Raw genomic sequence first — 27,239 nt, 5'->3', positions numbered from 1 at the left:
GAGAGAAAACAAACGCTACACCCGCTTGTGGCAAGACTGGTAAGAAAATTGGAATTTTTGCGATTCAAACCACCGTAAATCTATTAGAGGATAATCGACAGTCTTTCGGAGTGTGACTGTGAGCTGGAGCAGCAGGAAACAATGGACTGCGCAACAGAGTTAGTTGCACTGAGAGGATCTGTGAGAGAAGCGAAATGGATGAACAGTTTTCTTAGTGAGATTGTTTTTTGTTCCATCCTTCGAAGAATTTCGTCGATAATAAAGACATAAAGAAAGCTGATGAAAACCGGAAGACTTCAGAAAGAACCAATCGTATGGACCCAAAGATGTTCTTTGTGCAAGCGAATGTGGAAGTTTAGAATATATAATGTGAGAAGAATATCACTTTGTGACCGAGGCAATCGACAACCTCAGGTTGAAAATCCATATGAAGTTGATGCGATCGAGGACCAGGGGTGTAATTAATGTGGATAATTTTTCCGACGGTCTTTCAAGTGCTTGAAAAAGCGAGAATCTCTCTCACTGTATTGGTTCGAATGAAATCTGCTTTTACAACTATCATGTGCTGTACATTTATGTATCATTCCTATTGATTTTAAGAGAATATTAGTATTTCCTGCTCAATTTCTTGCTCTCAAATTGTCTGCTGCTATTAATGGAATTTACCTCTTGACTAAAATTCTACATTCAGGAGGTCTTTCCGTTGGCGAGTACTTCTTCTTGCAAGACTAAATTGAACTGGCTGCAGATTAGTGTTAGCTTGCCCAACTAACTTAAGGTAATTTCTTTTCACCAAGAGGCATGGCAGTTCATGTTTTAGGTGTAGATATGGAAATTTGTATGAGGGATGGTTAGTGGGAATCACAATCGCTGCCTCTGAGACCGACCTTTTCACAGATCACTTAAAATTAGCATTCGTGTAATTTCATGATCATTACTTGCTGTCCTGTCTTAGGTAAATTAACGATATTTTTGCCTCATGGAATCATTATGATGATGAGATGTATAATTCTTCCAGTGAAATAATGATTAACTTTTTCCAAATTAACCTTAAAATTTTCTCAGACTTGTTTAATATTCATCAACATTGTCATACATGCTATCAATTACAATCCTTTTATAACGATAAATATTCAGTATTAAATGTCAGATATGTATTCTTCTCATAACATCGTAATATCCTGATCACTGAATGTGTGCATCATATTGTAAACATAAGCCAAGAGTTCTAAAGTAACTACATAAAAGGTGTCTAGTACTTTCACAGACACACACTACTAATTCATAACCGAATTTCTTTTGTCCATCTGACTCTTACGTGACTCAATACCACTCGTCACCAAGAGTCTACTTCTTCGTCATTCTGTTCTTACCTTGGTGATTGTACCATTTTCAAAATGATTTTGTCTTTATGACTGGGTAGATACCTTTTACAGACCCACAGATCAGAATTTTTGTTCAGAGTAGGATCTGTTCATAATACCTGCACCTTTTACCTTATGGATAGCCTCAGCTCTTCTGACCAACTTCTTTTAAATCTCTAATGTCTACTTACGTCATGACAATTGGCGCTACATATTTCTGCTTCCCTCAGCAATCCTTTTCCTAACACCTGCTTTCTGTGCATCTCCTTATTTTCTTCTTTTGCTTCCTTGTTTTTCTCGCCCTCTACTTTCACCCCTCATTTCTGTTAATTGCACATGTATCCTTTCTTTGCATTTTAACATCTACAACTTTAAAATATAAAAAAAGTCATCTCTTACATGTTTTATTTTCATAAGTGGTGTTTGGTTTAGTGTAGTTAATGTAGTTATTAAAATGAAAAAGTTCTTGATGTGGTCAGCATTTTAAAATCAAAGCGGTGTACGTCAAATCGTCTACATATATTTTTCGTACCCCTTCCGAACTCTTGAAGAAGAAGGAATCCCTGATATCACAAAATCTACATCACACATTTATAACAGCTGCCACTTTTCGTACCACCTTCATTGAGAAATATTAAATTTTTGACTCATCCACCAACTTCATTAAGGTAAAGGCACTTGTAATTGACATATTGCTGGTAACTGACAACTGCAAATAAATTCGTTTTAGATTTTTAAAAAATTCTCAGTGCCACTTTCGTGTGGGTCATCGTCGACAGTGAAATATGCCCTCACCCCATTAAACAGTATGCCGAGATTTGCACTTAAAGATGGGTCATTGGCACCAACACTGGAGGTTAGGAATTTTATGTCTCCCTTTCTCCTGTACTTGATGATCATCTACTGCTGATGTTAACTCACCACCAGGATTCAAACCATCCACCACTGCTGCGTTGAGCATGACTGCACAAGTGTGAGATGGTGACTCCAGCTACATAAATGACAGAAGTATGTCAGTGTTAACTAGTGATGTTTGTACCTTCAACTCTTTATGTTTTTCTAAAAACAATTTCGACTTATTTAAAGCAATGAATAATAACGTACTGCATACAAAAGCAAGAAAAATATCCCAGAACTTAATCTAATTTGAATGTATTATAAAGTTGGTTTTTATATGTAAAATGTGTGGAGTTTCATTTTTGTAAAATGACAACAACTGGTGATATTACTATTATTAATTAAAATAACGCTAGACTATCACTGCCAGTATTCTATTTACCTCACTCATGCTAATATTATGAACTGGAATGAATGCTGTCATTGATAACCTGATATAATAAAAATGACCTTACTGTGACGCATAGAGTTTGAAAAAAGTACGGAAACACGAAAACCACGACACCTTACCATCCCTGTTACAGTGAAGGAAACCCGTTGTCATTCAAGACAATGTCTAATCGTCTCGAAATACCAGCAAGTTCAGGTAACTATGAAAGAGGTGGATAGCGGTTATGCACCTTCCTCTCCAAAGTAGACCACAAAGGCTCAATAATATTGTAGTACTGAGATCTAGAGACTGTGGTGTCCAGGTGAGACCCGACAATTCATCCTCGTCCTCCAGAAATCAGTCCTGAATGATGTGAGCTATGTGAACAGATAGCCTATCGTCTTGGAACACAGCAGCACCATTGAGGAACAAACAGTGCACCATAGAATAGATCTGACAAGCCTTCACAATAATACGGCCTTGGAGAATAGCGATGGCGCCCATGGAATACCACCATATGGCTGCCCAAATTATTACCAATCCCCACCCCTCGACACCATACATTACTCTTGTAACATAAACCCAGTCAGTAGCTGGAAACAGTGTGAAACAAGACTCGCCCAACCAATTTACTTTCATCCATTGCTCCTTAGTCCAGGTTTTATAGCTTCGGCGCCACCTTTTCCAGTTATGGGCATTTGCATCACTGATGAGTGGTTTAGGTATGCCAGTTCGCGCTGTTATGGAGCTCCCTTCGTATTGTTTTGGTGCTGACAGGGTTCGCGAGTGCGACATCCAGTTCTGCAGTAAATTTTGCAGTTGTCGTCCTCTTACTTTTAGTACAATCGCCTTCACTCACCGTCTCTCAAGATTACTCAACATTCATGTCCGTATTGTGACTTAAAAGATGATGTTTTTACGCCCTCCGTGTATACCTTATAATTCTTCGATACAGTTCGTCTTGAAACACGAAAATTTCGGCTCCATTGGTTATGGTAGTACCCACCATACGGGCACCAACAATCTGCAATTCACTTTGCTGCGATATAATTGACTCACAACTTTAGTGTTCTGATCAGAAAATGACGCTTGCAACGCACTGAGGACATTGTACAGGTGCCGTTCGTGGTCAAATACTTTGCTAACCTCTGCATTTATGTTCAGGTATCTGTTTCTCGCGGTGTTTCCATAATTTTCTTCGTCCGTTATAGACGCTGCACGTTGTATGTGAGAGACAGCGAACAATGTTTTGGTTTGAAGTTTCATTGCATCATTGCTTTCTAAATATATGTCCTTGTTGTGATATTATTTGTAGTTTCGTGCACTTACCAGTGAGTGTGAGAGAAATTAGAAAAGCTTGAAGAATATGATGCCTAATAACCGCAACTTACTGAACTTCACACTTGATTACGTAACCAGCATAAGTAACGTGAGGAAAAAGCACAGGTACCGGTATCACTGTTGTGAAATGAATGTAAAATGGTTTGTAAAAAATGTTTTATTCATGAATGTAAATTACGTCAGCAATACAGATACTCTAAAGTTGCACTTGTAAAATATATGGAACTACCGCAATAAATACATATTGCGAATATCACACGCAGACAGAACTGACAACACACGCCACTACCAGAAATTGGGGTATTTTTTTCTGTTGCCAGAAGACTGCCAAATTACTTGTGAATTCGTAGAAGAAATCTCTTACAAAAACAGACCACACTTCAACAAATACTTATTATGAAATATGCTGGATAAAAATTTCTAGTGTTACCATGAAAGTTACTAACATTAACGAGAAACTGTAACTTAAGTGAAACAAACTGGATAGTATTAAGTACACCTTAACTTTAAATAATAGATAACCATTCAAGTAGAGAAAAATAACAAAGTCAATTATTGTTTAGTAATTCTTATTTTTAAGTTATTATGTAGCTCACTGAAAAATTCAACATTATTAAGAGCTGCATGTAGTAGGACAAAAGATCAGCGTAAAAATGGATTTAACAAACACAATTTTTATTTTAGAACTGAATGAAGAATAATTAATTTTTATATTGATGACAGAATTGAGTGTCAGATGTATACATTTACTTTAAAGGTTATTATCTTATTCATGTGTAATCCATTAAGTAGCAGAACAGTCTGTCATTTGAAGAAAAAAATTATATGTTACCCATTTAAAAGTAAGTGTCCTGCATTTTCCATTCATAAAAAACTGTGAACGAAAAGTTATTGTGTACGAAACCGAGTACTGTAGCCACTATGCTGTTCCCTTATGTTTTTAAAATGCTTTGCACCATTAAAATTACTCTTTATGTTCCTCTTGTAACACATAATGGTAAATATGTTTGCTATGTCTGACTGTAATGTTATTGCTCTGATTTGTGAAATTCATTTAGAAACATATTAATTGTCACAATTATATATTTGTTACAATCATTGTATTGCTATGAGAAAAGCCATCCTAAAATGTAGTTTAAATTTTAAAGTTTGAAGATCATATTCTACATACTAAATTGTTGTTGCATCATTACTGAAGTAACAGAATATTACAGGTGTACAGATATTTAAAATAATAAGAAAGGAAATAGTGCCTTGTAAGGTGAAAAATCAATATGGGTAACTCAGCTTAATTATAACTTCTGTCTGTAGCTTGAATGGAAAGAGAGACTTTCATTTCATCATGTTTTAATAGCATAATCAAAACTATAGTTAAACATTACCAGAGTCACTGTACAATTAAAAAAATTATGCAATACATCTACACAGTGCTAGTAATAAATTACACATCCATAGTATGCCTACTCCTGCTTAATAATTTTATTAGGTTGAATGACCTACATATTTACCAAAATTTGTAACAAATTAATACTTATATTACTAAACATTAGGCAGCATAAGAGCTGAAAAGATAAGAATGTAAGTGTCACCCAGTCAAATATCAGTCAGTCTTCGATTCTGTGTGTTTCCTCCATTGACATGCTAGTTTCCAATAAAACAGTCTAGTCATAATAAAAGCTGTGAAATTCAAATTGATGATATGAAGTTTGAATGGATGTAAATGACAATAAATGAAATGAGTTTATGGAATGTTTTTTGGAAATATATAGACACACAATGAGGGAGGAATGTTTTTATTCTAAGGACAACCACACTCATCAACAACCATTTTCGGGAGATCTCTCTTTATTATTTTGTTGTCTAGACCCCAATAAATTAAAGACATTGATGAGAACTTGAGTGGAGCACAACAAGGTTGTAAACCTGGTAGGCTGTCCATCTTTCTATACTCCTCCAGTGGAGGTGTATGGAAGTTCACGTAGGAATCTGGCGTTCTGTGAGGTCCACCACAATCACCACGACAGTAATTTGCGTAGTAACCACTAGGTGCTATAATCCAGTCTTCCCATCCGATTTCTGTAAAATTAACGTAAAATTTGTTTTTGCAGCAAGGACCTTTGTCTCCGTCAGTGCAATCCAATGCTCTTCTTCTGACACGTCTAATGGCAGTTGGATCTGTGTGGACTACTAGAAATGGACGCTGGGCATCATTGGATAGACCCAGACTGCTAGGGTGACTTTGAGAGTACAGGTCACTTGTGGAGTCAATACTGTTAATCACCCTAGAGAAACTAGTCTCAGGATGTGGCTTATAATCAGCATCTGGTGGCCGCTGCTGGAACAGGATGGCTTCCACCATATAAGAACAACCAGAACAGTCTACCAGAAGGCGCAGACGTTCTCTTGGAGCATGTCTAGCAGCATACCAGTTCTGCACTGTTGATGTGAGATCAAATTTCAGCCATCCCAGTCCTGATAGTGTGACAGGTAAGGATGCTGCCATTTCTGTGTAGTCATCGAACTCCTGCAAGAAATAGAAACTGATACATATTGGATAATACCACAACACACAATTTCTCAAGAAAACAACAGGTTATGACTGAGAAACATCTGAAATATCACAGTTACTCCATTTGTTAAAGACAACAGCATATTCTACTAACATTCCGATTCTGCGGTTGAAGAGCACCATTAATCATCAGCATACTAAATAGCTTTCTGCTTTAACTCAAGTGTTCAAGATTCGTCAGATTTATAATAAATATGCACAAATTTCTGAACAAACAATAATTTGGAGTATTTTCATATTTTAAATGAACAGAACTTCTCACGAGGAAACTTATCTACACCCATATTCTACAAACCACTATGAACTGCATGGCAGAAATCACTCCTCATTCTACCACATGTTAAGGTTTCTTAGTGTTTGTTTTGGGCGTAGAGGACAGCAAGAATGGCTGCTTAAATGCTTCTGTGTAGAGAGCGATTACTATAATCTTGTCTTTGTGCTTCCTACGGTAACGATCTGTGGGGGACTGTGGTACATTCCTAGACGCTTATTCAGTACTGATTGTTGAAACGTTTTAAGTAGGCTTTCGCAGGATAATTGACGTCTTTCCTCAAGAATCTGCCAGATCATGTTTTTCAGCATTTCCATGAGTGTCTCTTGGCTCAGACAATCCTGTGAACAATTGTGCCTCCTATCTTTACATACGATCAGCATCATTTATTAGTTATAATAAGTATAATTCCACACACTTCACCAATATCTGGAGGTTGGCTCACAAGAGTTTTGCAGGCGATCTCTTGTTTACAATTACTGTGTTTTTCCAGTGCCCTGGAAATGAATGAAGCCTGCCACCTGCTTTATTTATGATCCATCCTATGTGATCATTCTGTTTCATATCTCCACAAATTGTTACACCGAAGTATATGTATGTGCGGACTAATTTCAACTGTGATTCATTGTTATTGTGGTTATTGGCTATAGTGTTTTGTGAAGCGCACTGTTTTACGTTTATTGCCATTTGCGACACTTTGAAATATTTTTAATACCTGACTAGATATTTGTGCAGATTTTTTCAGACATTATTTTTTTTTATTTCCCTTTGTGTTTGGTAATCATTGTCACAGTAGCTGTCTCATGGTCACTGAACCAGTTTTTGTGGGCAGACTCAGAGAGGTCCGATATATTTGTTGCCATTATATCTAATAATGTTTCCGTCGTGAGTGGGCTTCTGAACTACCGGTTCTAAGCAGTTATAACAGATTAATCTGCAAAGATAATCAGTATAAATGAATGTACTCAGATTGTTAGAACTTACATTCAAAATCAGTGAGAATGGTAGATGATGCTACAGCGGTAAATTTTAGTGAGGATTTTGAATGAACTGACTGTATTCTTGGTTGTTCTGCACTACTATTTTTTTTCTAAAATGTTATGGAAATATATATAAAATACATTTGCAGTTAAAATGTGCATGGCATGGAAAGTGAAACTACCAGATGATGTGCCAGGAGACACATATATAAGGATCTACCACATTAGCAATATTGATTACATGTGTTTATAAATGCCTGAAGAAGACCAGATATATAAATTAATTGAAAACTAAAACTAAACTCCGTCCGAATAGGCCTTGGAAGGCCCAACGGCACCGACCGGCCGCCGTGTCATCCTCAGCCCACAGGCGTCACTGGATGCGGATATGAAGAACTTGCATAGATTTGGTACACATTTAATTGACAGATGAAGTGTGAAGAACATACATGAAACATTCTTGCATCACCAGGGTTCACATTGGCTTACCTCCGAGTTGGGTGTCACCACACAGGCGTGTGTTACTGGCATTGACTACAGAAGTAGACAATGAAGTTCATAACAATATTGGAATGTTAACTAATTTCTAACACAGTTTCTGAATCCAGAAGTCAACATAGATGGCTTTCTACGAATGCATAGCCACTGTTTTGAAAGCTATTGATAAAAAACTGCAAGCTGTAGCTATCACTTTAAACTTAACCATAGATTTCGATATGATGGGCCATAGATCTCTCCTTGAATATTATGGCATTTGGGGCCTATCAAATGAATTGACGCATTCATTTGTTAGCTAATACAAGGAAAAAGTAAATATAAAAGATGCAGAAGTACAATGCCAAGCAGTACCAGAATATTTGTCAGAAGAGTGATTCATCATCTATAAGATACTGTAGGGGCTATTAATGAGCTCTCTTCGATGCCTGATTTATATTAATGATATGAACGTGCATATTGATTCTCATAAAACAGTTCTGTTTCCTGATGACACAACGGTGTTTGTAAAAGCAGCAAAAATGAAGATTTCCATCATGGAATGAGTGTTATAAGTTAGCTCAGTTAATGGTCAACAATAAACTACATCATAATAAACTACAGGAAACAGTATCAATAAATTTCTATAGCTGCTGAAATAACATCTTGCTTAAACCTGAAGTCATTGTAAATAAAGAGGCAAAACGTTTCTTAGTATCTGTATATGAAGTGACCTTAAGCAGTGCAAACATATTGACTACATCAGTTCCAGGATGATTATAGACTGTAACCTTTTAAGTGCCCTGAAAGGCTGAATAAATGATCATTCATTATTGCGTGTTTACGATGCATATCTTAATGCTCATCTGAAATATGGTCTCATATTCTGATGAAATTCCCCAGCAGATCAGGGGGCCTTCAGAATCGAGAAGAAAGTAATTACGGTTATTATAGGGCGCAGAGCTGGACAGTCATGTAAACTACTATATGAATTACTGGTAATGACACCATTACCATGGCTATAGATTATAGGACACACTATTGTTCTTAAAAAATATTATTTGGCAGTGTTTGTAATATGAGAAAAAATTATGACATACAACATCGTAATAGAAGATTAAAAGGAAACTTACGTGTAATCCCAACAAATACATGTTTTTGTCGGATAGGTACATGCTTATGGGAATAAAACTATTCAACAAGTAGTCACGCTATAGTATTTAAAATGTACTGGTAAATTAAATTTAAAGACACTAGAAAGATCTATTTGAGTTTAACTTCAGTATCACTATTTCCATTCAGTAAGTGAACTTTAGCATATGTACATATAGACACGAATATTTTGCTTTTTAAGCACAGATTTAAGTCAAGTACAATATCATTTAGCACACAATACAGCGAATGAATGAACAGGCTAAATAAATAAAATAGTGATTCACTTGTGCATCTGGTATCTTCGATGTCGCGAAGTTTCTTCTGTGCTTTATTGCTATCGATTGTATGGTGATAAGCATATTAAAGGGTATTAAAGGGGTGATTGTGATACATGTTGTGCTCCGTAGCATCCTTAAATATCTAAATATATGAATAACTACAAAATACAGTTTTATAGGCTAACTGAGAGCAGAAAAACAACGTTTGACGACCTAATACATATGAATACACATAGGTAAATCATTTTAAGAAGCTAATGGAGAATTTTAAGTTATTTCCACAGTAAAATGTTACAGCGTCTAACTTCAGAGTAGAAATCATAGGCTCTTGTGACATTATACTAAACGTATTTTCCGAGTATTACATTGAGAACTGTAGGAGACAATTCAAGTGTAAGGGAAATTTGGATCTGCTGACAATAAATTGGTGAAAATTTTTTGATTCAGTGAATGTATAGATAGTAATCAGGTATTGTAGCATCGTTGATCACTGGTGTTGAAGAAAATGCTAAGAAAGATACTGCTTCGTACCATACGTGACAAGTAAATTATCAGAAGCAGACAACAACAAACTTTCAGCTCTGAGGAGGAGATTGTGTTACAAATATATACATACTGTTTGCCACATACTACATAACCTTGTGCTACAGACAATAGATACAGATGGGAAAGATCTACAATAGTTCATTAACAATATCAGAAAGTTACTACACAAGGAGAAGGATATGCATTCCAGATTCGAACCAAACGGAATCGTTGCTCATAAACAGAATCTGAACGAAGTCAAAAGAAGCATAATGACAGCAGCGCATCAATCATTCAATGAGGTTGAGAGCAAGGTCTTATCAGCAGAGTTCGCGAAAACGCCTAAAACGTTTTGGGCTTACTTAACATCTGCTAATATGTAAAATCAATCAGTGACCGAAATCATTGCTTCCTTAGCCTGAATGATTTCCAGACATGTCACTCGTTGGAGGTGTCTGGAAAAACTGATCAGCTATTTGTTCAACAGGGCCACAAGCATCTAAACCATGTGCAGGGCAACACCACAGGACATATGCAGCCATTTTTTATCCTATAATGTGAAATTAGGGGCTGCAACTGCAACATATGGGATCCTCGTGCCATACCACAGTGTCAGTCAGAAGCCTTATACAGTTCTGTAATGATTATAATTTGTGTATCATCACGTCCTTAACTTGTGACCAATGAAGTTAATTTTAGTGAAATATACTCTTTTTCTTGTTTCAATGAACTCAAAGACTAGTGGTATATAGAGTGGTCAGCAGCAACCTGAAAATCTTGTAATGGTGTTGCAGGGTAGGTTGTGCTGAGAAATAACTGTTAAGGAAAAAAATCGACACATTGCTCCATTTCCGAGTTAATTAGCGTTGAAGTTAACCAGTGAGATTATTGTACATGCAAATTAAACAGGCCCACCAGATATACGGGCATTCAAAAAGAAACGAGTCGGAGGCATAATTACAGAAACCAGTACCTGTATGTTAGAAGTATTGACCCTGGCTGTTGAGCAACTTGTCCCACTGTGGCATAAGGTGGTGAAACTTCCCGGGGCTGCGATGTTAACCAGTTCCGCACGTGCAGCTGCACGTCATCGTCCGAGGTGAATCGTTTGCCCCTCAGAGCCTTTTTAAGGGGACCAAAAATCGCGTAATCACAGGGAGAGAGGTCCGGGCTGTATGGAGGGTGCCCGAGAACCTTCCATTTTAATTTCTGCAGGAGTGTCGCTACCGTGTTGGCCGTATGAGGCTTCGCAATGTCGTGGAGCAGAATGACCCCACGAACGAGAGTGTCTGGTCGTTTTGATTTGATCGCTTGGTGAAGGGTGGTCAAGGTTTTCGAGTAATGCTGAGTATTTGCTGTTGTCCCGTGCTGCATGAAGTGAACCAGAACGGGGTTATCTTGGTCCAAAATGGTTCAAATGGCTCTGGGCACTATGGGACTTCTGAGGTCTTCAGTCCCCTAGAACTTAGAACTACTTAAACCTAACTAACCTAAACACATCACACACATCCATGCCCAAGGAAGGATTCGAACCTGCGACCGTAGCGGTCGCACGGTTCCAAACTGAAGCGCCTAGAACCGCTCGGCCACCCCGGCCGGCCAGGGTTATCTTGGTCAAAGAAGAACGTCGCCATAACATTTCCTGCACTCGTGTAGATGGCCTTGGCTTTTTTGGTGGTGGTGACCCTGGATGCTTCCACTGGAGACTTTGTTGTTTTGATTCTGGTTCAAAGTGATGATACCATGACTCATCTCCAGCCACCACTTGTGCCAGGAACACGTTCCCTTGGCGGCAGATGTGGCCGAGCGGTTCTAGGCGCTTCAGTCCGGAAACGCGCTGCTGCTGCGGTCGCAAGTTCGAATCCTGCCTCGGGCATGGATGTGTGTGATGTCCTCAGGTTAGTTAGGTTTAAGTAGTTCTAAGTCTAGGGGACTGATGACCTCAGATGTTAAGTTCCATAGTGCTTGGAGCCATTTGAACACATTCCCTTCCCGAGCATAGTGCTGCAGATGAGCAAGACAGTGGGCCATTCGACATGCTTCCTGGTGTGGTTGAAGACTGTGGGACACCCATTGGGCACACACTTTGCGCATGTGCAGTCGATCCTCCATGATCGTGTGAACACTTTCGATGCTCAATCCGACCATGGCGGCTATGGTTTTCACTGTCACTCGGCGGTCCTGGGTAATGAGTGCATCCACCAGCTGGACGATGTCATCGGTAATGCAGTGTGATGCTACAGATTGTGCATCATCAGCTGAGACCCGTCCTTCCCTGAAACGCTTGTGCCACGCCTTGATCCTGGCAAGGGACATGCAGTGTTCGCCGTACACTTGTGACATTCGTCGATGAATGTCGGTTCCTCCTACTCCTTCCGCTGTCAGAAAACGAACAACACCTCTTTGCTCGTCTGTTGACGCCTCCAAGTCACTGTTTGCAATGCGACTGGCAGCGTTGGAGGATTGATGCATGCTGCTGCTAGCTCTCTATAGTCACGTGACGTGCACGTGTGCCCTCTAGCGACGGGCTGTGAACTTCCACACTCTGGCTGGAACCACACCTCGTACACACGCCACGATGTTACCCTCCTGTCACCGGTTTGCGCATTCCAGACTCCGGCTCGTTTCTTTTTGAACGCCTCTTACACAATTAGTGTCCATTGTACTCATGTCATAGATGATTGCACACGAGACTGGTCAGCCTTTGACTCGGTTTCGATCCTTACTATCGTTCCATGTCCAATTTTTGTATCGCTCTCTTGTTCAGTTTTGGAAAATCAAAGGAAGGAGCACATATGGGGACGCCGTCTCTGGCGGGTAGCTTGAATTTGGGCGGGAACGGCCTGATTGGCTAACTTCAGTGCTGATTAACTTGGAAACGGCGCAACGTATAGAATTTTTTTCTCAACAATTGTTTATCGGCACTACTTACCCTGTAACACCCTTACAATATTTTCAGACTATTTATGGCCACCATGCACATTAAAAAATCTACACAATGGAATAATGGCTTCTCTTTCAATCCAGCATACAGGAAATGACACTGAATTTCTTGTTGACAAATAAACTGAATTGAGGGAATGATTCCTCAGGCTGGAACCACATGTTCTAGCAGGTATTCAAGGATATTTTAATTATGTGTACATAGGTATAATTAATATGTGAACAGCAATATAAATGTTAGTTTAATGAAATGAAGTGAAAATAAATGAAAGACTACTGATACAGTAAACAGCCAATATTGCTAACAAACACTTTTAACACCCCATTTCTTACAGAGGTGGGCTGCTACATTTGTCACCGGTAAGTTTGGCAAGAGATGCAAGTGTTACAGGAACACAAATGGGAATCCCTGGAGGGAAGACGATGTTATTTCCGAGGAACGTCATTGAGAAAATTTTGGAAACCAGCATTTGAAGCTGTCTGCAGGACGATTCTACTGCCGCCAACATACATTTCACATAATGACAACATAATTACACAAATTATGTATTTCCCGTATAGGATAAGACAACTTTATCAGGCAGCGACTTTCAATAAAGTTGTCCTCTCCTGTACGGGAAATACATAATTTGTGAACGAGTACATGTTGTGACGCAGGAACGATGACATATGGAAGTTTGGGTCTGGCACTGATAGCCAAAGCGGTTAAGGCGGCCGCTCGCCTAAAGCGGGAAATCCAGGTTCGACTTCCGATCCGACACAAATTTTCATTGCCGTCATTCCCTTATACAACTAATGGTTGTTCGTACTCGTAACTACGAATACATTTCATGTATGTATGACAATACCAGAGACTGCATAATCTTGTGATCACTGTTCCAGCAAATTAAGGACGACTATAAACGACTTATGGTCGAGTATGGGTGAAAGCAGACTGTCAAATTAAGCTGTCTTGTCGAGACAATACGACACAGCTACTAAATCTGACTTCATTGACACAATGAATGATTTTCTCATAGCGAAGTGAAATTACAGTCAGAACACAGCTCCTGGAAAGGGATAATTTCTCAGCTTTTAGTCATAGCTCTTTTCTTTCACTTCTAAATACTAATTTATGAATAATGAATATTTTGTGACGAGTGAATAAAATCTGTTATGTATCACACGTCGTACTAAAACCAATATAGAATAGCTGCAATAAACGTTAACATACTGATTTGGTTTTACTTACAATCTTTAATTCATTTACTACTATGATTACTTAATTTCATGTGCGCATTGTTTGTCATTAGCGTAGTTCGTATAAGTAACAGCTTTCAGTAATGGTTCGTTTTTTTATATCTGCTTGTATGAGTTAAAAAATTGTATATGTTTACGCGGAGTGGGAGGGTGAGGGGGGGGGGGAGCACATTTACCCAGTAAGGTGGAATGTACTTAGTAGGAATATTAATTTTTACGATGGTAATGTTTCAGCAGACTGGTAGTTTTTTATCATTCAGTTTTGAAGGATATGTAAATGACTAGAATTTCCATGATCTGCAACAGCTAGAACCCCATTAGTGTTATTTATTGATGGGATCAGATGATGGAATTACCAGTTGTAATGGCGTTACTAACGATTGTGCAGAAAGTTAAATGGCTCTTAGGTCAGACAGCAGAAGTAGTTTTAAAAGTGGGAATTATTTTAAAGCGAGCCAGTGTTGGACACAAGGAAGGAATAGAGCAATCTAGATTATTCTAGATCTTACTGATCACGAAGACTTACAACACCCAACACCAAGGATGAAATACAGCAGAGGCTACTGTATGACATGTGCCTGGCATTCGGAAACCAGTGCTGAATTGTATAGAACCAAACCATCCACTATTAACACTTGGCGACTGTCGACATTTGCATCTACATCAGAGCTCTAGAAGCAAGCGTGTAGGGCGGCGTGAATGGCATATGGTGTATCGCTATCATTTTAACCCCTTCCTATTCTATGTAAGGATCTCACACTGCTCAGGAATACTCCAGAAGAGAATAGACAAGCGTAGTGTAGGCGGCCTCTTTAGCAGATCTTTTGAATCTACTAAGTGTTCTGCCAATAAAATGCAGACTTTGATTCGCCTTCCACACAAACTTTCCCATGTGATGGTTCTAATTTAAGTTTCTCGTTGTTGTTACCCCTAGGTGGTGCGGTGAATCAATAACTCTATGATTTTAACAATACGAGTACACCATTGTTTGAAATGCGCCTACGCCGTCTCTTCGAATACAGAGTACGAAATCCACTTCCGAAAAGTTCCAGAAGCTTGTCTTTACGCACCTGTATACTCCCACAGGATGGTCAGAAACTGTCCGACAAGGGAACCTCCCCATCGCACCCCCCTCAGATTTAGTTATAAGTTGGCACAGTGGATAGGCCTTGAAAAACTGAACACAGATCAATTGAAAAAACAGGAAGAAGTTGTGTGGAACTATGAAAAAATAAGCAAAAAATAGAAACTGAGTAGTCCATGCGCAAGATGGGCGACATCAAGGAGTGTACGAGCTTAGGAGCGCCGTGGTCATGTGGTTAGCGTGAGCACTACGGAGTGAGAGTTCCTAGGTTCAAGTTTTCTATCGAGTGGAAAGTTTTAATTTTTTATTTTCAGACAATTCTGTGGTTAGCGTGAGCAGCTGCGGAGTGAGAGGTCCTTGGTTCAAGTCTTCTCTCGAGTGAAAAGTTTTAATTTTTTATGTCCAGACAATTATCAAAGTTCAGGCACTCGCACGTAATCAACTTCGTTCTCCAAAATTCCAGGACATGTTCAGATTTGCTTGGACATATGCAGGATATGACGGTCTACACACGGAAAAATTTGAAAACGTTAAAAACATATGTTTTGATAGAGCGCAGGGAAAACTGTGCGACTGTGAAACTGTTGCATTCATTTGTTGCAGTTTATATGACAAACTCTTATGTTTTCATCACTTTTGTGGGAGTGATTATCACATCCACAAGAAAACCTAAATCGGCAAGGTAGAAGAATCTTTTTGCCCATTCGCCAAGTGTACAAATTAGGTGGGTCGACAACATATTCCTGTCATGTGACGCACATGCCGTCACCAGTGTCGTATAGAATATATCAGACGTGTTATCCTGTGGAGGAATCGGTTAACCTATGACCTTGCGATCAAATGTTTTCGGTTACCATTGGAGAGGCACGTCCTTTCGTCTACTAATCGCACGTTTTTGCGGTGCGGTCGCAAAACACAGACACTAAACTGATTACAGTGAACAGAGACGTCAATGAACGGACGGAGAGATCATAACTTTGCGAAAATAAAGAAAGTAAGTTTTTCACCCGAGGGAAGACTTGAATCAAGGATCTCTCGCTCCGCAGGTGCTCACGCTAACCACGGGACCACGGCGCTCCTGAGCTCGTATTGGCCTTGATGTTGCTTATCTTGCACAGGGACTACTCAGTTTGTATATTTTGTTTATTTTTTTCATAGTCCCACACAACTTCTTCCTGTTTTCTCGACTGATCTGTGTTCAGTTTTTCAAGGCCTATCCACTGTGCCAACTTATAACTAAATCTAAGGGGGGTGCGATGGGGGAGGTTCCCTTGTGAGAAGCTTGTAAAGGTGTTGCAAGATAAGTTGTGCTGAGAAATAGCTGTTAAGAGAAAGATTCGATACGTTGCTCCGTTTCCGAGTGAATTAGCATTGAAGTTAGACAACCATGCAGTTGCACGTGCATATTCAAGCGGCCTGCCAGATACAATTAGTGTCATCTGTTCTCAAAGCGTAGATCATACCGCACGAGACTGGCCAGCCTTTTTTAAAATTTTCTGTTAATTCTGTAGATGAAAGCTGTGTGTAGTAAAAGAAACAAATAGCAGAATTTTTGTCTCGTGGATTTTAGAACGAACTGACGTCGAAACTGCAATGCGCTCTTCAGATTTAAAATCAGAATTACGGAAACAAAGTGCTGTAATACAAAATGCAGAATATAAAACGTGCTGAATGGGCACTAATAAATTCTTAGCCAGAAAAACTTTTATGCAAGAGAAAAGCAATGGGAATCATGTCATGTAAATTCAAAGTGGATTGGCGGGGAAAGGCTGCAACGAGAATTTATGCGGAATCGCCGGCGACGAGTGCAAATGCGTGCCGACTCACATTACCACCTAGAGCCTCTTATCCGCAGCCCCGTCCATGGTTGGTTGGTTGATTTGAGGGAGGAGACCAAACAGCGAAGTCATCCTTCCCATCGGATGAGGGGAGGATGGGGAAGGAAATCGGCCGCGCCCTTTCAAAGGAACCATCCCGGCATTTGCCTGAAGTGATTTAGGGAAATCACGTAAAACCTAAATGGCCGGACGAGGTATTGAACTGTTGTCCTCCCAAATGCGAGTCCAGGGTGTTAACCATTGCGTCACCTCGCTCGGTTGCTAGCTACTTTGAGACTCACTCAGGAGGTCTAACGTAACTGTGCATCCGCACTGAAGGTGGTGGATTCATTACCCATTAAGGCGATCAGTTATATGAATGTGTGGTGTCTGTTCCTTGGGACAAGTCCCAAAGAACAGGCACCATGCGTTCATATAAGGGAATCATATCGGTAGTCGACTTAGATTTTTGTCTGTCTCTCCCCCTCCTCCTCTCCCCCCTCTCTCTCCCTCTTTCTCCCTCTCTCTCTTTTCCTCTTCCTCTCTCTCTCTCTCTCTCTCTCTCTCTCTGTCTCTCTGGGAGACACGGAAGTTCTGTACGGGGTGTCCACAAAGACCATAACGAGAACTGTTTACCTGGACATCCTCGAACAGTTCCTGCAACCACAGATCGAAGAGGTGCAGCCGTCCATCACCTTTCAGCGCGATGGTGTACCCTCACACTGGAATTTGAACGTGCGAGACGTATTAAATGACACATTTCCTGACAGACGAGTGGGTCGCAGTGGCCCGATGGCACGGCCCCCGCGCTCTCCCTATGTCACGCATTTAGACTTCGTGTTGTGAGGTTACGTCAAGGATGGCGTGTACACAACACCAGTCAATGACATCGCTACCCTTCCTGCACAAATCAGTGAAGCAATGAAGACTGTTGATGACGTAATGCTGACCCGTACATTGGCAGAACTCGAATACCTTTATTTCTAAGAGCTTCGAATGGGGCGCACATTGAAATTCTGCCATAACAAGAAAAACTTTGAGGGCTGATAAACGTTTTACAATAACCCACAATGCTCTAACAATTTCCAAACTATAATCTTTTGAAATGATAGCGGGACTGTATAATGATGATGGTGGTAACACAGGAAACCTACCATTAATTCGACATAGGCATCAATATGAAAAGTCTTCTGACACCCTTTGATGTTCGTTCCAAAGGCCTCAGCCATGACTAAAAGAGTGCATGACCTCTTTGTGCAATCACTAGGACCAACAGTACAATCTTCGGTTAAGGCTTTCCGCTGACTTCTGATCACGGACGGAGGAACTTGTTTACATTCCTCCTGGAGCATTGTGAAGAATTGTTGCTGGGTATTGGGGCTAAATGGTTTGACACGCGTCCTTGACAGAGATGTACGTACACGAGTGCAGGGAACTGGTCGTCCACTGCCACTGAATTCTTCGATTTCGATAAAACTTGGTTAGACGCAGATCAGGGTTGGAAAACAATTGTGCCACAACACGTCACGATAAACAGTTTATTAGTAATGAGAGCAGTTTTGAGTCGAAGTAGTACACGTTCGATTGCATAGCCTGACTTTACTGAGAAGTCATTCAATATCGTGTCCAGAGACATAGTATAGTTGTGACTACGAATTAGCAGAATAGTGTAGTAGTGGGTAGGAAAAAATCAGTTATCAATTTTTAAATCCTAGTTTATATATCTCATTATAGGTTATTTTAGCTGAACTGAAACGTAGATACCGCGTGACTGCTATGGTCGCAGGTTCGAATCCTGCTTCGGGCATGGATGTGTGATGTCCTTAGGTTAGTTAGGTTTAAGTAGTTCTAAGTTCTAGGGGACTGATAACCACAGATGTTAAGTCCCATAGTGCTCAGAGCCATTTGAACCATTTGAAACGTAGGTTGTTTAATTTCGTTTGCATGTTTTGTCTGTTTCATCCTTGGTCAGTCCTGGGATTTTTATCAGCCACTTGCCCCTTCTTTCAAATCCGGAAATGTATGCTGATGTGAAAGACGCCGAGATAAATCGTGGCTAGGGGTTCACGTTAAACTATATACTATTTGATCCACAGTATACAGACACAGCTATGTAATGCGGAATTGACCACTAGGTACCATGAGAGTGGACGGAGAGTATTGTGTTATCAATAGAGAAGCAGCAGCAGGGTAGGTCCGTTAGGAGAGCTCTATGACTTCGAACGTCACTAGTTATTGGATGTCACCTCAATAAAAATGCACCAGAGACATTTCAACCCTTCTAAAGCTGGTGAGTTCGACTGCTGGTGATGTTTCTGTGAAGTGTGAACACGAAGAAACAACCACAGCTAACAGAGTCAGAGACACCTCATTTACTGACGGTCAGAGGCCGTTGAGCGTTTTGGAAAGTGGTTATACAAAATCGCAAGAAATCTGTGGAAGTAATCACTTGTGAGTTCGAAAGTGCAACCAGCAGTCTATCTAGCGCAATGGCTCTGCATACGAAGTTAAAACTAATAGGGTATAATGTAAGAGCAGGTCCTCATAAGCCACACATTTCTGTAACCACATTTCTGTAACCAATGCAAAGTGATACAGTAGGTAGCGAAGCCACTGAACAGAGAAAGACTGGAAACGAGTGATTTGGAGGGATGAATCACGCTATACCCAGTGGCAATCTGACAGGAAATTTTGGATTTGGCTAATGCCTGGAGAACGTTACCTGCCATCTTGTGTAGTGCCAACTTTGAAGTACGGAGGAGGTGATGTTAGGATATGGTGGTATTTGTCACTGTTACAATGTGCTCCCCTTATTGCACTAAAGATAAACGCAAAATGCGGTAGGATATGAGAACATTTTACAGTATTCTGTACTACGTATAGTTCGTAGACGATGACTGATTTTATCAGCACGGCAATGCACCATGTTATAAAGCAGCATCTGTAAGACAATGGTTTTTGGAAAATAGCATTCCTGATATGGACTGGCTTGTCGAGCGTCCCGACCTGAACCCAGTATAACACTTTTGGTATGAGTTATAACGTCGCCTTCGCTCCAGAGTCCAGCGCACGATATCACTGCCTTCTCTGGTTTCGGCTCTTGAGGAATAATGGGCTTCCATTCCTCCACAGACATTCAGACACCTCATTGAAAGTGTCTCCAGCAGCGTCCAATCCGTCATAATGGCGAAAGGCGGGCACATCACATATGAATGTCCACTAATAGGTGTTCGGATAACTTTGATCAGATGATGTCGGTCCCATTACAACTGGCTGCGTAAGTGAGTTCAAAGGTCGGAGGAAGACAAGACGTAAGACCATATCTAATAAAGCACACCGGTGTTCAGACTAAGGTACAGGGTGATGACAGTTTTAATTTATATGGAACCAATTAACTAACTGTAACAACCAGTATTACGAGGATAAGTCAATTATTATCCGCAATTTAGTTATATTCTTGTTTATTTTGGTAGTACTGTCGTTTTACGTTGATGACGCATGCTTTGTTTATTTGTTGTTATATCTTTGCAATTTTCAAACTGCTAGGTTAGTTTCGTTATCGCTGCCGTGCTGTTAATAATGGCTGCTCCGCTATCTATTTGCACTAAAGAAGAGCAATGTTCAGTGATCTGTTTTTTATGGTCGGAAGGCGTACCAGAGGCCGAATTCATCGAAGACTTTCGGTACAGAACGAGAACAGTGTTTGGCCACAACGAATGGATTGAAAAATTGCCGGCCGGAATGGCAGAGCGGTTCTGGGCGCTACAGTCTGGAACCGCGCGACCGCTACGGTCGCAGGTTCGAATCCTGCCTCGGGCATGGATGTGTGTGATGTCCTTAGGTTAGTTAGGTTTAAGTAGTTCTAAGTCTAGGGGACTGATGACCTCAGAAGTTAAGTCCCATAGTGCTCAGAGCCATTTTGATTGAAGAATTCCGAAATGGTCGCACAAGTGTTACGCACGATGAAGGAGCCGGACGACCGTTTACCGCCACAAATGAAGAAACCACTGAGCGTTCACGTGAAATGATTCTCTTAGAGAGCGATTAACTATTGACGAAGTGGCACATCGTCTTCAAATTAGTCACGGATTTGCCTACGAAATCATCCACAACAGACTTGGGTTTCATAAAGTTTGTGCAAGATGGGTCCCAAGACAACTTGTACAGTTGTATAAACAAACGCGCTTGGACATCTGCAAAAAACATTTGGATCGCTATGGTAACGAAGGGGACAACTTCTTAGACAGGATCATTACTGGTGATGAAACGTGGATCCATCGATACGAACCGGAGAGTAAACGGCAAAGTATGGAATGGAAACATCCAAATTCGCCGTGCAAGAAAAAGTTCAAGACCCAACCGTCTGCAGGGAAACTGATGCTTACGGTTTTTTGGGAGGCACAAGGTGCAGTACTGGAACATTATGGGGAAAGGGACAAAACAATAAACAGTGTACGTTACAGTGAGATGCTTACTGCCAGGCTAAAGACTGAAATTCGAAGCAAACGCCGAAGATTGCTATTAAAAGGTGTTGTGTTGTGCACGACAATGCCCGTCCGCAGACTGCTGCTCACACTGCTGAAACGCTCCAGGAACTCAAATTTGAAGTACTGGATCATCCTCCATATAGTACCGATCTTGCCCTCTTCTGACTATTGTTTGGCCCACTCAAACAGGCATGAAGGGGCCGTCGAACTGCCTTGGACGAAGCAGTGAAAGAAGCGGTGCATTCCTGGCTCGCAGCTCAACTGAGAATCTTCTTTTATGAGGGCATCAGGAAGCTTGTACAACGATGGACCAAGTGCGTTGAAACGCAAGGAGACTATGTCGAAAAATGATGTTCTTGTAAGTTTCCTATTTGATTACAATAAAACTTTATAACTACTTTGCAGATAATAATTGACTTACCCTCGTATCTAACACATAAAGTAATGGGTCCATAATTGGACCCCATAGTAGTAACTTAAATACGAGGCCTGTTAAGAAAGTAAGCTCCGATTGATTGCCAAATTGAAACCACAGTGAACATCAGAAATGTTTTACTTGTAACAATTAGCTACATCTTTCAGCTACTTCTCTACGTAGTCGCCGTTCTGACTTAGACTTTTGTCATAGCGTTGTACCAACTTTTCAATAGCCTCATCATAGAAGGCAGCCGCCAGTGCTTTCCGCCAATTCTCCACGCTGGCCTACACCTCGTTGTCTGTGTAAAAATGTTGTCTTCAAAGACAGCGGTTCATGTGACCAGAGATGAAACTCAGGGGGAGACAATTGCGGACTGTATTGTGGGTAATCTCACATTTCCATTTGAAAACGATGCAGGAGCATCTTCATTGCCCCTGCAGAATGCGGCTGAGAATTGTCTTGAAGAAGAAACAGCACGACAGTTATGTAAAGTTAGCTGCATAGCTTCAGGCGAAATTTCTCACCAGGCCCTCGTACTTGGCGGCAGACACTATTTTCTAGACATCTTTACGCACTCACTGCGAGCTCAGAAATGTGAAGAGCGACGTGATGCTAACTGGGGTTATACTAGAGACACTACCGAACACATCTGTGCAAAGCTTTATCGGATTTTCATAGTCGTTTCCATTTCGCGACCGATCGGAGCTTACTTTCTGAACGCCCCTCGTAAATTGCACCAAAAGAATGGGGACTGTCTACCTCGTTCAAAAATATGACTATAGTCGACCATGAGTGGAAGTGAGCTCACTACCAATTTAAGAAATTATCACTTGTTAATGCTGAGAATGTTTGTAAGCTATTTGTTTATTTGATAATTATGTAATACACCTCATCGAGAACAATATCATAGTCAGCATCATTCAAGTACTACTACTATAACCAAAGACAAATTCCGCCATTCAGATCTCAATTATTATTGTAAGTTCATACGGTATATGCAGCTCGTACTGCATTTACTCTATTTCTGTACTGATAACATAAGAGGGGCATGCCATCTACTGGTTGCAAAATATCATAGACAGCACAACAGAACTAAAGGAACTTATTTGAAACCCCATAATGTCTTCTACTGCGAAGCATAAGTTTGAAATTTGGCTCAGAGGTACCTTCCTATAAAATGGTGCAAAAGCGTGGCGCCCTGCGACGGCACCCTTCGATACGGCGACTCTTCAGACAGCAAAGTGTCGACACGTGCGAAAAAAAGGCCACATCTCAAGAGTTCATGTGAGATTAGGGTTAATAATGTCACACTGACACCACATTTCACCACATTCTGACCAACTCCACCGTGAATGTGTCACACGATGAGGAGGTCGATAGACCCCGTCCTACCCACAATTGTACCCCCTCATTTGCTGCCTCCGCAGTGGAGGTTAGAACCACGACACCTGGCGTTCAAATCTCGCAGTTTTTTCATATGTTTGGTTCAAATGGCTCTAAGCACTATAGGACTTAACATCTGAGGTCATCAGTCCACTAGACTCAGCACTACTTAAACCTAATTAACCTAAGGACATCACACAGATCCATGCTCACGGCAGGATTCGAACCTGCGACCGTAGCAGCAGCGCGGTTCCGGACTGAAGCGCCTGGAACCGCTCGGTAACAGCGGCCGTCTCATATGTGTGGCAAAGGAAAACATTTCAGACACACCGCCGGTCAGAATCAACACGAAAAGACCTTATAAGGTGGTTTAAAGGGTGTCAATGATACCACCTCTTTCCCTGAGGCGTTGATGGCCACACGTTTCGCGGACTAAGACGACAGCTCGCAGTGCGATGAGCGACAGGAAGATGTTCGTGACAACTTTTGACACTGCTGATACTCTCGGACGTTTCAACCTTTATCTAAGGACAATGTGGGGCAACTTCCCCATTGAACATGATTGTACCCGTTTGGAGTGCAGTACGACCGCAATTTTTATTCTCGGGTACAGCTCGAAACTGCTAGGGACCATTCAAAACCATTCGACGAAATTTGAGCGCGATCGAAGCAGTAAAGAATACTTATGCTTTTTCAGCCCTCCTGTGAAGAATTCACACCAATTCAACCTGGTGGCTGCTCTGGCGCCTACGGGTTTGGCAACCCCCTCGCCAACCTTGAGAGCGGTTTGTCTGGCTTCAGGCGCTAGAACAGCCGCCAGCCTGTACTAATGTCGAAGTTTCTGACAGGTACATTTGTAACGTGCTCAATAAAGTCGCGTGGGTGGTACCGAGGATGTTGCGAAACTGGAGGATCTTAGAGGGATCCTTTGCCGTTTTATTCACGGATCTGTTACGGTTGCACTGCCACATGCTCACGCCACAAGAGTGCGGAAAATAGAAGTGTTGCAAACTTTACTGCTTCAGATCACGTTCTAATTTCGTCGAATTGTTCTGAACCGTCCTTAGTGGTTCCAACCTGTATACGAGAGTAAAAATTGTGGTCACGCTGCACTCCAAACGGGTACAATCGTGTTTAACGCGGATGCTGTCCTACAGTGTCCTTAGATGAGAGCAGAAACATCCGAGGGTATAAGCAGAGTCTAAAGTTGTCAAGAACACCGCACTTCGAACTGTCGTTTTCGACCTTACACCTCACATGAACTTCTGAGTTGTATCCTTCTTTCCGCATGTGTCGACACCTTCCTGTTTGAAGCGTCGCCAAGCCCGAGAGTGACGTCGCAGGTTGCCAAACTTCTGCATCGTTACAGAGGAAGGTTGTAGGCAGCTTTGAGCAAACTTTTGAACTTACGTCTCTTAATGGAAGACAGTTAAGGTTCAAATGGCTCTGAGCACTATGGGATTTAACTTATGAGGTCATCAGTCCCCTAGAACTTAGAACTACTTAAACCTAACTAACCTAAGGACATCACACACATCCATGCCCGAGGCAGGATTCGAACCTGCGACCGTAGCGGTCGCGCGGTTCCAGACTGTAGCGCCTAGAACCGCTCGGCCACTCCGGCCGGCGACAATTAAGGGGTTTGGAATGAGTGATCCTTTAATTTTGTTGCACATTGAAGGTTGTAAGTTCATATCTCGTAATACAGCCCTTTGACAAATTTAAATATTTTGCTGTCAGTAACAGAAAGAGAGAGACTTAATCATAGGTCTTGATTACGTTATTCACTGTATACACTAAAAGAAGCATGCATGTAATTTCATATGAAACTGTTTGTAGCTAACAAAATGTTTATAATAACAGTTTAAATAAAGGAAATCAAAGCCTTTAACACAGAGTCTACTGCAAGGTCTTCGTAATGCCGTTTAAGATTTCTTCGACGATCTTATGATTAGAAGAATGAATAATTAATTACTCATAGATAGCCACTGTAATCATGCTAATTAAATACGGGGCGTGTTAGTGGTATCTAGAATCGCAGTCTTTCAAATCACAGAAGTGAACATTTTGAATGTCTCCGGAAACTTGCAGCGAAAATCGTACAGTAGGTTTATTGGGACTTTTTGTTCAGGACATGGACGTAGGTTGGAGACGCCATAGTGAGTAGATGCGTGTAGCAGGACAGGTATTTTGGAGGCGCCACAGTGAGTGGATGCATGGTGTAAGGACTCGGTGGGTAGTTATACTGTGATGATTTTGCGATTGTTCAGTAAATCTGCTGTTTATATAGAACTCACGGCTATCTGTTTTGCCAGCTGAGTGAAAATAACGGAAGCGCAGAGAATCTCTTCGCTCTACATTTTAGAAGAGTTATTGTACGAACTCAGGACCAGAAGGCGACAGGTGAAATGTTGCATATAATGTTGATGACCCAAAGTGTATACGGAGAGAAAGTGTCGAAAAACTGTAAATAAAAATATTCCGGTAAAGCTTTATATGAGGTGGTAGACGGGAGAATGAAAGCAAGCTAGGAGGTCCAAATCCTCTCCAATACACATGAACGATCCCGACTGACAGTGTTCTTACAGAAGTATTACAGAATTAGACTTAAAAAAATCTAGGGAATTTGTCAGCAGAGAGAAGTTTAATGTTTAAATACGGGACAGAAGATAATAAACAAGTCGATTTCACTTAACATAACTATATCATTTATTCATACCGTTGGTATGGTAACTTAGTGAAACGGAAGGAGGTCGAGAGCAAAGAAGAGGAGATGGAGTTTTATTGAGAGGAGACCAAGATTTTATTCGAAATAGCCTAGCTTTGCACATTTGCCGCAAGCCTGCTCCTTGTCACAACGCTTAGGTACAGCTACATATTCTTTAACTATTTCTGACCGAGTGATTCCAATTGGAATCACCAAATAATCTGGTTTGTGGAGCACATATTACGCAGCAAATGTTCCCAGATGGAATCATAAGATGGAGTTCTGTTTTCTGCCAACAGATTGTAGCACCTTGTTGGTCGATAATAATCGACTGTTAGGTCTCAATCTTTTGTTGTTTGTTGACATGCGCATGGCGTTCCTGTTTCGGTATGCAATTGCAACTTTGTAAAATAATAACAGGTATGCATTACATTTATAAATATTAGCTTTTATCGCTTTCTGTTGCTTTAGAATTAGAGAATAATGTGCTTATATTCAATTTCCACAATGAGAAAACAATGATTCCATTTGGAATCAGTAGGTTTTTGTCATGTGCATACTTTAACATACGCTGATGTTGTTTACTGCCGATTAGACAGATATTTAGTTTCTGCTATCCACTTTTATCACTTCTAAATGGGTTATAAGAACAAATATTACATATAACCTGAAGAAGATACTGCTAATGGTTATTTTTAGTGATATTAGATTGCAATTTGTAGGTTATAAGTTACGATGTAATTACTAATTTTATATGCTTTATTTGTAGGTAAGTCGCGGTCACTGACAGATGCAGAAATTGTCGCAATTTTGGAAGGCGATATATCTGATTTTGAAGATGCTGACTTTGAAGAAGATCAGGAATCTAATTTGGAAGCTAGTGTTCAAGAGAGAGTTTTTGGTGATGAAGATCTTGCTAATGAAACTGTAAATATAG

The 27,239-nt window shown here is 40.6% G+C and overlaps 1 protein-coding gene across 1 annotated transcript in view; it reads right to left on the bottom strand.

The window, feature by feature from the left end:
* Positions 1–5,441: 5,441 nt before the first annotated feature.
* The window catches only part of LOC124556391 (inhibin beta chain-like), a 110,408-nt gene continuing 88,610 nt past the window's right edge, over positions 5,442–27,239 (bottom strand). The window contains exons 4-5 of the mRNA XM_047130354.1: positions 6,315–6,496; positions 5,442–6,200 (exon numbers count right to left, since the gene is read on the bottom strand). Of these exons, the coding sequence (XP_046986310.1) occupies positions 5,771–6,200; positions 6,315–6,496 (612 nt within the window). The 3' untranslated portion in view covers positions 5,442–5,770. The remainder of the gene's footprint in view (positions 6,201–6,314; positions 6,497–27,239) is intronic.

Source organism: Schistocerca americana, chromosome X (assembly GCF_021461395.2).
Source record: "Schistocerca americana isolate TAMUIC-IGC-003095 chromosome X, iqSchAmer2.1, whole genome shotgun sequence".
Classification (NCBI taxonomy): Eukaryota; Metazoa; Arthropoda; class Insecta; order Orthoptera; family Acrididae; genus Schistocerca; species Schistocerca americana.
The sequence above is the reverse complement of the archived record's forward strand: the minus strand, read 5'-3'. Positions and strand labels throughout refer to the sequence as shown.